The following is a 15,056-nucleotide window of genomic DNA, read 5'->3' on the forward strand; positions in this document are numbered from 1 at the left end:
TTTATTATACTTTTCTCTTTATGTATCTGTTTGAGTAGGGCAGAGAGGGGTACATAACACTTGTGTGCTGTGGATTTATTTATTTCGTTTCAAATAGCTAGTCAGTTTCACTAGCTCTATTGATTGATTAAATCATTCTTAACATCTTGATTATGATGCCAACTACACATTAAGTTCTCAGATATGCTTAGATTTATTTCTGCTATAATCTTTCTATCTGTTCTTAGGCTAATCTTACAGGTTTTTAATTATGAAAAGTGAAAGTTGCTCAGTAATGTCTGACTCTTTGCAACCCCATGGACTATACAGTCCATGGAATTCTCCAGTCCAGAATAATGGAGAGGGTAGCCATTCCCTTCTCCAGGGGATCTTCCAAATCCAGGGATCAAACTCAGGTTGCCCACATTTCAGGTGGATTCTTTACCAGCTGAGCCACCAGGGAAGTTGCTCAGTTGCCTCCAATTCTTTGTGATGGCATCAACTGCAAACCCCCAGGCTCCTCTGTCCTTGGAATTCTCCAGGCAAGAGTGTTAGAATGGGTTGCCATTTCTTTCTCCAAGAGATCTTCCCAACCAGGGATCGAACCCAGGTCTCCTGCATTGTAGGCGGATTCTTTACCATCTGAGCCACCAGGGAAGCCTTGGTGGGTATAGTGTGCTTAATAATAATTCATTTTAATATTTTAAAATATTTCCCACTCTTTGTTCTTTTCTTTCAAGATACCTTTGACCTACTGCTCCTATTTTCTCCACTTTCTCAAATTCTCCCAAAACATTTGGCTATATTCTTTTAACTGAAATTTTATTTAAACAATATTTAATTTGAGAATAATTAAAATTTTCAAAAGATGCTGCTTTGACTGAATCACATAGTACATCTTTTTTATTTAATCCTTTATGTATTTTTCAATAGAATTTTTAGTTTTCTTTATGGATGTCAATATTTTTCCTGCTTTGTTTATTTCTATGTATTATTTATTATTAGTGCATTTTCTTTTTTATTGTGAGTAGTATGTTTTTATCAGTGTTATTTTCTAACTTGTTTATTAGATAAATGGAAAGCTTATACTATTAGCATATTTAGCCATTAACTGGCCATCTGTTACTCAATAATTATTCAAATGACATGATTAAAGACGTTGAACCATTTTAGTTTGAATAATTATCCTTTTGACCTAATCAAGTTCATAAAATACAATGTAATAATATTAATGTTCTTTGTACCAAGTAATTATATTTAAGTGTTAAAAGTAAAAAACCCTGCTGAAAGAAATTTTTTCTGACATTTTTTTAAGATTGATGACACAAATTAAAAATAAGTGGCAAAATTTGATACCCTGTAAGCATCATACTGAGAACTTGTATTGCTGTGGTTACCTGGCCAGCATTAATGGGATTAAAATTAAGTCATTCAACAAACATTTATTGAGTGTATACTATGTGCCTAGTTCTTTTCAGTTGCTGGACATATAGCAATCACCAACACAAAACAAAAACAAAAATAAAGCCTATCTTTTTAAAAATTGTTAATTCAGTGAGGAGAGATAAATGAAAAACAAACAATTAAAAAATAATTAGGAAAGCCTATAAAATGTCAGATAATGATGTTGCAGTTCAGAAAAGTGAAGCAGAGAGACAGGAGATCAAGATTAAGATGAGTTAGCAATTTTCAATCATGAGACAAGAACTATTTCACTAGGAGATATTGATTGGTCTAAAATAGGGAAATTTGAGGAGACAAGAGACATAAATATCTGGGGAGGGTAAAAGAAGTTTAAAAATGCAATGAGTATGGAAGTTTTTTTAAGCAACCTATGGAGGTAATTACTTATTATTTATAGTCATTTTAATAATAGTCTCAATTGGGGTAAGAGCTTGTTAGGGACACTGAGTCACTTCTAGGGTTTGAACTCTTGTGTATAAGATGAAGGAAAAAAAATCAAGGCAGGAATATAAAAATTGTAATATAGTATATGTGATTGCATTAAACAAATTTAACAGTTTTCATGCAAATTAATATAATAAATTTATTATTCATAAAGTGTTTGCAGTATTTTTACTTCAAATCAATTCACTATATATTAGAAGTGATGTGATTCAGAGGAAATCATACAAGCCTAAAGCTGTAGGAAAACTTTTTTTTTAGCTTTGTTACTATATATTTTTGATTGCAACCATGAAAACTTTTTGCACAGTGTCAAAAAAGTCACTTTATTATTTCAAAACATGAGGAGTCCCATGAAAATGTAAGTCCTCAGTAAAATGGTATTATAGATTTCCCCTCTCCCCTGCTCTTCTAGTCCTTTTGTCTTTTGGATTCAATCTCTTACAGCATGGGTAAAATATATTTTTTAAAGAAATAAAATTTTCTATACTTTAAATCCACAGAATAAACTTTTAAAAATCTAGATTAATTTGTTAAAATTTTACAAGTAATGCTAAAGATTCTCTGCAAATGCACATGATGTAACAATTGTAATGAATGGAAAAATCTGATCACTGAGAATACCAATAATATGACAGCGTATCTGAAACATAGCAGCCTATACCAACTATTGACCATTATTGGTCTATATCACATTAATAAAACATCCTCTTATTAATTACATTCAATATGGTAAACCCCGGTTTTTGGCATCTTCCTGATAGATATGAGTTGCTTTGAAAATTGAAGCACCATTCCATAGCTAACTAGAACTTAGATTCCTAACATCTTGTGGAATATTATTTTTCCAAGAACTTTTTCATGATCTAATCTTTTTATTATTATTGTTATATATTTTATTATTTTAATTAGAGGATGATTACTTCACAATATGGTGACTTTTTTCCCATACATCGAGTCTGTATGAGGTGTACATATGTGCCCTCCCTCTTGAACTTCCTCCCACCTCCTCCCCCTCCCACCCTTCTAGGTTGTCACAGAGCACTGGCCTTGGGTTCCCTGCATCATACATGGACTCCCACTGGCTATTTTACATATGGTAGTGTGGTAGGAATGCAAATTAATACAGCCACTATGGAGAACAGTATGGAGATTCCATAAATAAACTAAGATAAAGCTACTATGATCTGTTCTTATATTCAGTAAATAAATATGAAATTATAGAGAAGACGGTAAGCAATTAAAATTTATCTTAATCCTGCCAGTATTGATTTTCTTTTAAAAATAGAATTTATTAACTGAAATAAATCAGATTAAAGCAGTATTTTGAATTAAATTTTTAAATGCTATAGAGAGAATTTTATTCAAAAACTTCCACTACTGTTAAGTTTTCAACTTACTTTCATTGATCCCAAATGCCAGATATTTTTTTAAAGAAGTCAAATATAATGTTTTATGCAGCAGCAGTGATTTACAACAGTACTTTCACTTAGAATCACATGGAGAACTCCACAGCCCATTCTACACGTATTGATTCAACTGATTTTGAGGGCATTGGTGTATATATATATATATATGTATATATATATATATGTATGTATGTATATATATATTGTTAAGTTCCACTAGTCTAGGGAATCCTGGCTGAAGTTAGAAAGATAATCTGGTGGGAATCCTTATTACATTATTACACAATTAGAACTTTCTATTCAAAATATGGACCAGCAACCTGGGAGTTTGTTAAAAATGCAAAATCTTGGGCCCTATCCCAAATCTACTGGTTTAGAATATGAATTTTAAAAAAGACTCTCAAATAGAACTCAAAAAGAACTTTCAGGTGTTTTTCTGAAATCTGCACCTCCTGTGAAAGATACCTTTCTTACTTCCTGGAGTTAATCAGACTTCGAGAATCATGTGAAACTGAGATAAAAAACATAATACAATCTAATTTATATTATTTAAATATGGTATACAATTATTCTCAGGATAATTATATTCAGTTATTCTCTCAAAGTAGTCAAGTTATATAAATAACAGAATCATAATCAGAAATCATAATTATAATCAGAAATCATGGTAGTTGTGGAATTAGAACCAGAAAAGTTATCAGCTAATATGCCTTTTTCACTATGAGAATACTGTTGCTGCTTGGGAAATATTTGAAACCTCTTATCTGCAACACCATGGTCTCAATTTTCATGATAGGGAACTAGAAACTAGAAAATATGCTTGAAAATTTCCTTATAGGGAGAGAATTTTCAGTCTCTCAACACTTTTGCTGTATAATTGCTATTTATTTACATGCTTTGCATGACTCATTCACTTCTTCATACTTCTGAAGAGGAGCAGAATATGCTATTCCAGAATATGTCTCTTTGGCATAAACATTTTTTTGAGCTGATTATTTTAAGAAACAGCATAAACAGGAGAAGCTTTAAACCAGAGTAGAAGTTACCCTCTTGCAAGGAACATTTACAGTTATAAAGAAAATCTCTGTTTATGTCTCCCTCTCTTTACCAGGAAGGGAATTTTGTCTTTGTTTTTCAGGCCCTAAGATATGTCTGACTTTATGCTACTCCATGGACTGCAGCACGCCAGGCTCCCCTGTCCTTCACTATTTCCCAGAGTTTGCTCAAGCTCATGTCCATTGAATCAGTGATGCCATCCAACCATCTCATTCCCTGTTGTCCCCTTTACCTTCTACCTTCAACCTTTCCCAGCATCAGGGTCTTTTCCAATGAGTTGGCGCTTCACATCAGGTGGCCAAAGTACTGCAGTTTCAGCATCAGTCCTTCCAGTGAATATTCAGGGTTGATTTCCTGTAGGATTGACAGGTTTGATCTCCCTGCTGTCCAAGAGACTCTCAAGCGTCTTCTCCAGCACCACAGTTTGAAAGCATCAGTTCTTTGGTGCTCAGCCTCTTTTACTGTCCAACTTTCACATCCGTTTGTGACTATTGGCAAGACCACAGCTTTGACTATAGAGACCTTTGTCAGCTAAGTGATATCTCCGCTTTTTAATATGCTCTACTATTGTTTTTGACTACTCCTCCCTTTTCTCTGCATCCCCTCCCTTCCCTGATTAGCAACTGTTTGAACCTGCCTTTTGGAACTCGGGGAAGGCCATGGATGTTGGAATCTTATCTACTCCCTACAAACAAGAAAAGAGGGACAGATAGTCTTCTGTGCTCAGGAGCCCCTCAGACCTGCTCTGCTTCAACAGGGAAAGGGGAGAGGGGATATAGGTATGTTAAGAGAGAGTAAATTCTTTTGGGGCTTCCCTGATGGCTCAGATGCCAAAGAATCTGCCTGCACTGCAGGAAACCCAGGTTTAGTCCCTGGGTGGGGATTTAATCCCCTGGCAAATGAAATGGCAACCCTCTCTAGTATTCTTGCCTAGGAAACCTTCTGGACAGAGGAGCCTGGCAGGTTACAGTCCCTGGGGTTGCAAAGAGTTGGACACGACTGGGTGACTAATGCTTTCACTTTCTTTTCAAGTTACTGTTAGGAAACACACATGGGGCCTTAGAAGAATAGATGGGAAGCAAGACTTGTGACACAGTGAGTCTGGGTGTGGTGTCAATTTCTAGTCTCCTTTCCTGTGACAAGAATCAATCTTCCCTCATTGATGAAACTTCCAGGGACGGGCCCTTGAACAATTGATTTACTTTTGGAGGATCTGCCTTTAGGCAGATAAAGACATTCAGAGAAAGAGAAAGCCTCTCTCTGCATTAGCTGTTTTTGCAAGTGCTTACAGCTCAAAATAATCAATATGCCAAGTGGTGTACTTCTGGGTGGTATATTCTGCTACTCTTCACATATGTTCTCTCAACCACTATAGTAATGTCTGGCTGCATTTTGGACTTTCCAGTACCCATTTTTAAATGATGCTTTAGATAAGCATAAATGACATTATTTATTTCTCATCTCAAGAGTTATAGAGAAAATAACAGTTTTCTATAGGACCAAAACTAGAATCATCTGCAAATCTTTCACAAGTAAAGCTTATCATGAACCATTTGCATTAGAATGTCTGAAATAAGGCTTGAATATTAATATCTTTATTATTAATACCTATCAGGATATTCCAGTGTCTGGCAAAATGAAACACAACACCAAGAGCACAGCAAAAATTAGTGCCTAAAATGCACTGACAACTTACTAAGTCATCCTATTTACCCAGCATTACTATAGTTATTACAATCTCCTCTTGAATTTTTCTAGTCAGAAAAATGGTCTTCAAAAGAAAACTAGACATCTTGATTTATATATTTTTAAATGTATAATTATATTTGTTCAAAAGCATTTCAAGGTGGATATTTAAAAATTGAATTTAAAAATAATCGAACACATCTAACTAGCAAAAGTATTTATCATATATGAGTTCTTTCAAATATTTAGTTGTGTGGATTGAAAACAGAATCTATACTTGTGATGATATATGTTAAATATTTAATTCTTCTTTCTTAATTCTTTTTTCTCTTTTTTTCTTAATTCTTAATAATCATAATTTTAAATGTTTTATTAGATGAATATGCTGTTTTAATAAATATATATGTCTAAAATGATATATGATTTAATCACTGGGCTTCGCAGGTTGCACTACTGGTAAAGAACCTGCCTGCCAATGCAGGAGACATTAGAGATGGGGGTTCAATCCCTGGGTTATAAGGATTCACTGGAGGAGGACATGGAAATCCACTGCAGTTTTCTTGCTTGGAGAATCCCAAGGACACAGGAGCCTGGCGGGCTGTAGTCCATAGTCACAAAGAGTCGGACATGACTGAGGCAATTTAGCATGCATGCACATGTTACCCTGATTTCAAATTATTTGGAGCTATCCCCAGATATCAGATCAAAGAGCAAATATTTGACACTTGATGATAAATAAATTTTATATTTTACCTAAATTTATTGAAATAACATATAAAAATTTAACTTTTCACAGTTTTCATCTGTACATAATAATGTTTTGTGCATTCTTTGCTCAAATCTGGAGCGTTATGAGACATTCTGATATGTATATTAACTAATAGTGACCAAAAGATAAAACATTAAAACATCTCCAGGAATAATCAATAATCTTACATATATATAAACTTTTTTTTTTTTTTGGCCAGGGCTATGGTGGCTATATTGCATCCATGATCTTAAAATCAGATGAAAAACTTTTTAAATGTGGATCAGTGATTGCACCCATTATAGACTTGAAGTTGTATGGTGAGTACTTCTTACAGACCGAACCTAAAATAATGTATTGATTTATAGAAACAAAAGTCCTCATGTAGAGATGCTCAATCGAGGTCATTTACCATGTAATATCAGAGATGTTTTCAGCAGTTTATCACCTCTCTGATTCAATCAGTTTTACTGGTGCATGGCAATTAAATGTGAAAGATAGAAACTAAATAATGAAATGTGATAGTCAAATGGTTTTTAGTGTATCCTTAAATTTCTGTTTTCTTGGATCACAGCCTCAGCTTTCTCTGAAAGATATCTTGGTATGCCATCAAAAGATGAAAGCACGTACCAGGTAACTAACTTAAAAACAATGAATAAAGAATAGTAATTTTATTCTAAAAACTCTGAGTACAAATATAGGTTAATCTCTATATACAGATTTTTGTGTTTTTATTTACAGGCATCTAGTGTACTACATAATATTCATGGCTTAAAAGAAGAAAATATATTAATAATCCATGGGACGGCTGACAGTAAGTAGCTACTTAGTATCTCTTGATGGCTGCTACTGACTGATGGAGTCTGACCTTGAACAAAGGGGCACCTCCAAGGATTTGCTTACAGGAGGTGCTATAACCTTCGAGGGAGGAGAGCAGAAGAGAGTGGCACAAATAATCTGATACCTGGTAGGAGGTGGACAGAAGGACAGATGGACATCAGGACTAAGAGTGGAGGAGGCAATGGGGCTTGATGGCAGCCACGGGCCAGTAAAACTGTGATGATGGAAATGTCTGTGCAGCTGAACACGGTAACCAGTAACCACTGGCCATGTGCACTTGACATGTTTAGTATGCCTGAGGAACTGAATTTTTAAATTGTATTTAATTGTAATTAACTTAAATATAAATAACCATGGGTGGTTAGTCACTACTAGGACCGTGTTCAGTATACCGCAAATGGACTCTAAACTGAAAAACAACAGCGTGGCCAAAGGTGCCGGCATTGCGATGAAATTCTGCTGAGATTTCTCACTTAAGTTAAAACAAAAACCAAAAAAAGCACTTTTGTATCATCTCCTTTTTTTTATTATTTTATACATTGGAGAGGGATGTGATTGATATTACTAGTAATAAATAATATCATTTTATACTCATCTGAAGTGTTTGTGGCTCAAAGAAATTATATCTTTTTTCTCATTATTTTATGTGAAATTTTACAACAGAGGGCTGAGTATTTATAGCTCCACTCACAGATGAGAAAAATCAATTTCAAGGAGGAAACTGATTTATCCAAGGCTACCTGGCAAGTGAACAAAGAGAAGCAAAGCCTTGAAGCAATATTCCCTAAATCTTAAACTTGTTTTTGTCAGTCCACCCTACCTTGCCTCAATATGTTTATTCCATTTTACAGAGAATATTACTAACAAGGTCTTATAGTGAAGATAACATTGGCCTTCACACTTAACTTTTAAGCATGTCAGGTCATAGTTAAAATAGTTAAATTAGACCTCATATCAATGCCAATAACAATATGTTTTTATTATGTATATAGTATATATGTGAATAAATAGGTAAATGAGGGAGAAGGGACAAATCTCCCTTAGGTAGACTTCCAAACCATTTTTGTAGGTGCCCCACCTCAAGGAGGCAAAGCTTAATCCTCCTCCCTTCCCCCTGTTTAGTGATTTGCTTCAAAAGGCTACTAAGTGATGAGAGCCTGTGGAGTAGATAGGGAACTCTCAGTGCTATGATAAAGTGTAAGTAGACCTTCAGCACCAATCACATCAAAGGAAATGCGCCTGTGTGTTTGCACACACACACACACAAATGTGCTCACACACACATGCACATATTCCATATGGGACTGATAGAGTATAGATAGTCAGTCAATAGTAATATAATACTACCATTGTTAGTATTATCTTCCAAAATCATCATCAAATCAGGAAACTCAACCAATTAGACTTTTAATGCCTCTGTTTAGTTTTAAGAAGGGATACACGGCAATTATCAGCATGCTTTGAACTAGAAACTAAACAAAAAAAAAAAAATGAAAAACTGGAAAATCCATTTGCACATTTATTTTCAGCTTTATCCATAAAGTTGAATGATGGAGTCTTTTTCAATTTGTTTCCTACAATAAACAAATGAGGTATATAAAGTATCATTTTACCTCAGTCATTACCCTATTTATTAGCATTTCTGGTAGCCTACATTTATAGAGCAATTTGCACAGTTATTTAGAAATGACATGGTAATTTTCCCATTAAGTACAACAAGAGAATGTTGGAAAAGATTACGAGACTTTTAAAAGATGAAAATGATTATTTGGAGTCTTTTATTTTCTGCTCTGTAGCAGGATCAATCAGTAACCGTAGCATTAGAGCAATGAAGAAGTTTAAACTATTGGTAAGGCTGCCCTACTTTTACAAAGACAATTGAAAAACGTTAGCTTTAAAATTATTTACAGAAGTTTGAAGATGCACAGTTTAAGAATGTACAGCCAAGGCAGCCTATGAGCAGAATGCTACACGGAATTGTTGGAGTGATTGGTCCGTCTTCATCGCTCGCGCAGGTCAGCGTCGCGGCCACACTCAGGCTGCTGCGCTGCTCATTTCGGTTTTGTAACTGAAGTTCAAGGAGTAGCAAGTTAGAAGGAAAGAGGAGAAACCAATATGGTCAACGTTAAATACTGAGCCCTGAGCAATGAGATGTGCATGCTATTTTCTCAAGATGTGCTTTTCCTCCTAATTTGATATAAAGCAGAATGTCAGTGTCTGAGATTGACCCTAGCAATCCTCAGAAACGAGGAAGGCTGGTTTGTTGTATTACTATCCAGACAGGCATTCACTCTGTTAAAATTATTATCATGGTATAAAATATGTGAATAATTCGAAATAATAAATGGCATTCAGTAAAGTAAATCTAACCACCATTCTGTAGAGTGAGTAGAGACTTAGTAGTAACTCCTGCTTTAATGTATTTTTTTATAATGTGAAGCGCCAAGTTTTATTACCGTTGTATCGACTGGCTTTCCAGGTAAAGCTAGGTATCAGTCTTTTAAATGTGCACTGGATGTAAAGTAAAATACTTAATTTCTTTGAAAAAAATGTTATAAAAATGTCCTAATCCTGAAAAATGCATTTCCTTCAATATCATAATTTAATTTCTTGCAGCCAAAGTTCATTTCCAGCATTCAGCAGAATTAATCAAACACCTAATAAAAGCTGGCGTGAACTATACTATGCAGGTAAGCCACTTTTTCAGAAGAACGTGTTTTTCTACCTTAGTTTCTTGTCGTGAGATACAGAACACAATTTTTGTATGATTCCATCTCCCACCCTTTTATTTGTTCTGTGTGTGTGTTGTTTTTTTTTTTACCAAATTGTCTTTACTTCCTTATTACAGTGAGAATGTAGATCATCTTGATTTATGTGTGAATTGCATAAACTCTTTCAAAAATGCTTGTTTCTCAGACATTTATTCATATCACTGATAAGAAATTCTTTTAAAATGATAAATTTTATTTCCCTTCTGGTCCCTTTGTCTTCTTGTCAGTCTCCATCACGCTTCATGAAAGGTAGGGGGCGAAGTGTTTTGAGTAAATATCACAAGAAAAAAGGGAAAAGAGAAAACATCATTTACATTTCTGCATTCAACCATATTTAGTAAATATTTATCAAGGACAGTTTACATGGGTCTCTATACTAAATAGGTCAAGAAGACATACTTTACACATCAAGGAACTTTCAGTCTGATGGAGTAGTTATGAAAGGGAAATAAAGTTACTTTCATTCTTAAGCATTTGGAAGAACTAAAAGTGGTTCAGCATATCAAAAATATAGGCACTACAGTTAGAATGATGAAGAATGAAGATGTAGCAATAAACAGATGGAGGGTCATGCACTGACCGTAGACTGTGAGGCTTTAGGCACTAGCTAAGACTTTATACCCAGGAACTGATGTGACAAGATTCTCACTTATGTTTTAAAAAACTCATTCATGCTGTTTATATTGGAAAGGACACTGTCAAAGTAAAAATTTCATTGTGCAAAATTAAACAAACAAGGAAAATTTTACTTGGGACTACTGCAATAAGGGAGGAAGACTAAATTCAGCTGTTTTGAAACAAAGGGCTGGGGAGTTTTCAAGAGTCCCCATGGAGGGATTCATTGGTCCTGGTGTTTGGCATGGTGCAGTCCCCCTGCCCCCCAAACTAACTAAAAGTAAACAAAAGAAAAGAAAAAAAACAGAGAGAGATGGTTCCCAAGTCCTTGAGAAAGATATTTCCTGGATTGTAAAACTGGCAAAAGTCTGAAAGAAGATTATATAAATTTCAAAGGGGCAGAGAATGAATTTACAGTTGCCAGTTTTCTGCCTTAAATACTCCAAAGAGAGGTCAGGGGCCTATAGTCAGGACAAAAACTGTCTAAAATGTATCTAAGTTGATGTTAATGCCATCTTGTTCAGTGTGAACATAGAAGGCTCTAACTTTTTGGACAACAAATCCTAATTTATTTACTTTATTTATTTATTTTTTGGCTGGCAGGATCTTAGTTCCCCAACCAGAGATCAAACTCCAGGCTCCAGGCAGTGAAAGGGCAGAATCCTAACCACTGGAACACCAGGGAATTCCCAACAAACCCTAATTTACAGGCATAAAATTGTATTTTGTCTCAAGTGTCTTATTTTGATCTAATTAAAATAAAAATGAAACATTTAACAGGAAAGACTCAGAATTGAACACCATGAGATTTTGGTTAAATATTGTTTTCCGAAGTTCCCTTGCCATGGAGCTGAGGTAATGAATTCTGAGACAGAAGGCTTTCCTTGACAACTCTAAATCTCCTTTCCATTCAATATCTTAGGTCTACCCAGATGAAGGCCATAACGTATCTGAGAAGAGCAAGTATCATCTCTACAGCACAATTCTCAGATTCTTCAGTGATTGTTTAAAGGAAGAAATACCAGTGTTACCACAGGAACCAGAAGAAGATGAATAAAGGACCCTATTTATATAGAGCTGAAGGGGATATTGAGGCTCAATGGAACCTAACCGAGAGACTGTAATATTGTAGATGCTCCAGAATTTCAAGGGCAGCTTAAGGAGATGACATTGGAACAGCACACTCAGAGACAATGAACTAGAATTTGAATACAGAAGTCCATGTCTACTGTGTTGCCAAGGGTGCAGAACCTGTTTCTTTGTGTAAGAAAAGTCAAAGGGTTGGTTTCCGGGGAGAAATTAGTTTTGCATTAAAGTAGGAGTAGTGCATGTTTTCTTCTGTTATCCCCCTATTTGTTCTGTAATTAATTGCTCTCATTTTAATTTCAGTGGCCACCGTCATCTTTGCATATAATGCGCAACTTCTCAGTCCTACAGTCCCTGATCTTTGATGGCCAAGCAGCAATCTAACACTTTACTGTACCTTTAAAATAAGTGCAATTCCTTTATTGTCTATTATGATGCTTAAGAAAAGAGTCAGTTAATAAAACCAGAGTATTTTATGTAACTTCTGTTTATAAAAAGACATTTTTAAATGGGTCACAGGTCATGTAGAAATATGGGTTTCAGCACCTTCCAAAGTTCAGCCAGTTATCAGTAGATACAATATCTTTAAGTCAACACATGAGTGTACGTCTCACAATATGTATACACACGTGTGCATATGCAGTCAATAAATCTATCTTTACGTGTTATTCATGCTACAAAGGATAAACTTGATGACTTAGAAGAGATGCTTACAGGCTGTAATGGATGCTTTGTTAATGAGCCAAATATGATGACATTTTTTTTTCCAATTCAAATTCTAGCTATTGCTTTCCTATAAATGTTTGGGTTGTGTTTGGTATTGTTTTTAGTGGTTAATAGTTTTCTAGTTGCAATTTAATTTTTTGAATATGATACCTTGTCACATGTAAATTAGGTACTTAAATATTAAATTATAGTTTCTGATAAAGAAATTTTGTTAACAATACTATACCACTGAGTGCTATTTTGCTCTTTTGGTGGAAAACGCTTTTTTAAAACACTTAATCCTTTTTCTTCTCTCAATGAAAAACCAATTCTCATTTTCATTGTAAAAGCAAAGAGCTGGATTATTTCATTTGCCAGTTCTTATTTAGTATCCCATGCCTGCCCAATGCATCTGTTACTGTTTAATTTAAATCCTTCTGGTGAGATTTAGAAATGAAATACTTCTTATTCATTGGCCAAAAAAGTTCACAAACAGCAGTGTTTACTATTTAAGGCACAAAATGCATTAATTTCTGTGCTGTGTTGACTTGCAGTAGTAAGTAATTGAGAGTGTAAAATAAACTTGACTGTAATGAAGTCAATTTAAGTCATGAGAATATTAACTTTTCTGACAAAAGTCAAAGAATATCTTCTCATTTCATTGGAGGGAACTTCCAGAAGAGACATCCAAAAGTCAAGCACAGAAGTTCAGATAAATCTAGGCAGAAGACTGGGTTTTTGTGGTTTTAAAAATTCCTTAGGACAGACTAGATTATGATGACATCAGAATACCAGGAGGAAACTTAGAAATTTCATGGAATTGCTCAGTAACCTTCTTGTTTTATGAAGGCATCAACCCCAAAAGCTGGGTGTTTGGAAACACATAAGTTGTTTTTTGGGTATTCTGCTTTTCTCCTGTATTCTTTGGAGTTGCGTCTTCACTGCTGTGTTGGATTCCATTTAAATTGGGAAAAACTTTTGAAAGACCCATTCCAGGTCTTTTTCAAGACTAGTAAAACACATTTTTTTTAAAAAAAGTATAATGTTTTAAAAAATAAGTGTAAAAGGAAAGTTTTGCCTATTTTATTAAGATGGAAATTTCTTTTTTAAGGCTGATTTGAAGTCCAATTGAAGCTTTTTAATCAATATTTTAAATTTCAACAACTAGAGTTTTTATGATGCAAATAATTATGTTGTTTGAAAGATGTGGTGTTATTGTCTATTTGAGTAACATTTAAAAAGTATTTACCTTTTACTGTTTATCATTTCTCTTGTTTTATTATTATTATCAGTGTTTATTTTTCAATTAATTTAATACAGCTTCTAACATGAAAGACATTAGTCTGGAACCCACTTTCACCTTTAAGGTTAATAGATATGCAATGAAAACTACTGATTAGTAGGAAGGTGAATAATTTTTGTTTCTGTGATTATCTGGCTTTGCATAATTGGGCTATTTTGGATAAGGGAGATGCTCACTAAAACACACAGGCACCAACTATTAAAGGAACCATCTAACTGGATTTTGTCCTTTATACATTTGCCCTTGGTCATAGTCTCACTATTTCATATGTGTTCGTAAATTCTAATAGTTTCCTAGAACTTTCCAAGTATTATTTCCAGGAGCAAGCTTTCTAAGTGTTGTTTTCCCCCTAAAGTTTAAAAAAAAAAGACTCAGAATAAGTTATAAGTTCCATAATAAGAAAGGTAAGCAGTATTCAGTCATCCACAGAGACGAGCACATAATATTTTGAAACTATTTTTAAAAAAAGAAAGCAATTTCTCGACTTAATTGTCTCCATTGAGGTTTCTAAGTCAACACTTGGGACTAAATAGACTTTGTGGATTGTTTCAGTTTCTTGACAGAATTTAGGGCGAGGACTCACTTCAAAACATGAATCTCAGGCCTCCCTGGCGGCTCAGGGGCAAAGAATCTGTCTGTCAATGCAGGAGACTGGTTCGATCCCTGATCCCAGAAGATCCCTCATGCCACAGAACGGCTAAGTCCATACGCAACAACTATTGAGCCTGTGCTTCACAACAAGAGAGGCTCCCAGAATGAGAAGCCCACACATCACAACTAGAGAAAAGTCCCTGCAGTGATGAAGACCCAGTACGGTCAAAAATAAATAAATAAATAAATTTATAAAACAACAAAAAAACCATGAATCTCAGTTCACCTGGAGAATGTGTCTTCTTGATTGGCTGTTTAGCATAGAAATCACCATCAAGGGTCTCACAGTTGTAGATCTACTA

General features: G+C 34.7%; 1 protein-coding gene across 2 annotated transcripts in view; it reads left to right on the top strand.

Moving 5' to 3' along the window:
* The window catches only part of DPP10 (dipeptidyl peptidase like 10), a 717,819-nt gene extending 703,760 nt beyond the window's left edge, over nt 1-14,059 (top strand). For both annotated transcript variants that reach the window (XM_043894623.1, XM_043894622.1), the window contains 5 exons: nt 7,004-7,103; nt 7,358-7,416; nt 7,525-7,597; nt 10,240-10,313; nt 11,932-14,059. In XM_043894623.1, coding sequence (XP_043750558.1) covers nt 7,004-7,103; nt 7,358-7,416; nt 7,525-7,597; nt 10,240-10,313; nt 11,932-12,066 — 441 coding nt within the window. In that variant the 3' untranslated portion in view covers nt 12,067-14,059. The remainder of the gene's footprint in view (nt 1-7,003; nt 7,104-7,357; nt 7,417-7,524; nt 7,598-10,239; nt 10,314-11,931) is intronic.
* Nucleotides 14,060-15,056: the final 997 nt, after the last annotated feature.

The sequence above is a fragment of the Cervus elaphus genome, chromosome 33 (genome assembly GCF_910594005.1).
Source record: "Cervus elaphus chromosome 33, mCerEla1.1, whole genome shotgun sequence".
In the NCBI taxonomy this organism is placed as follows: Eukaryota; Metazoa; Chordata; class Mammalia; order Artiodactyla; family Cervidae; genus Cervus; species Cervus elaphus.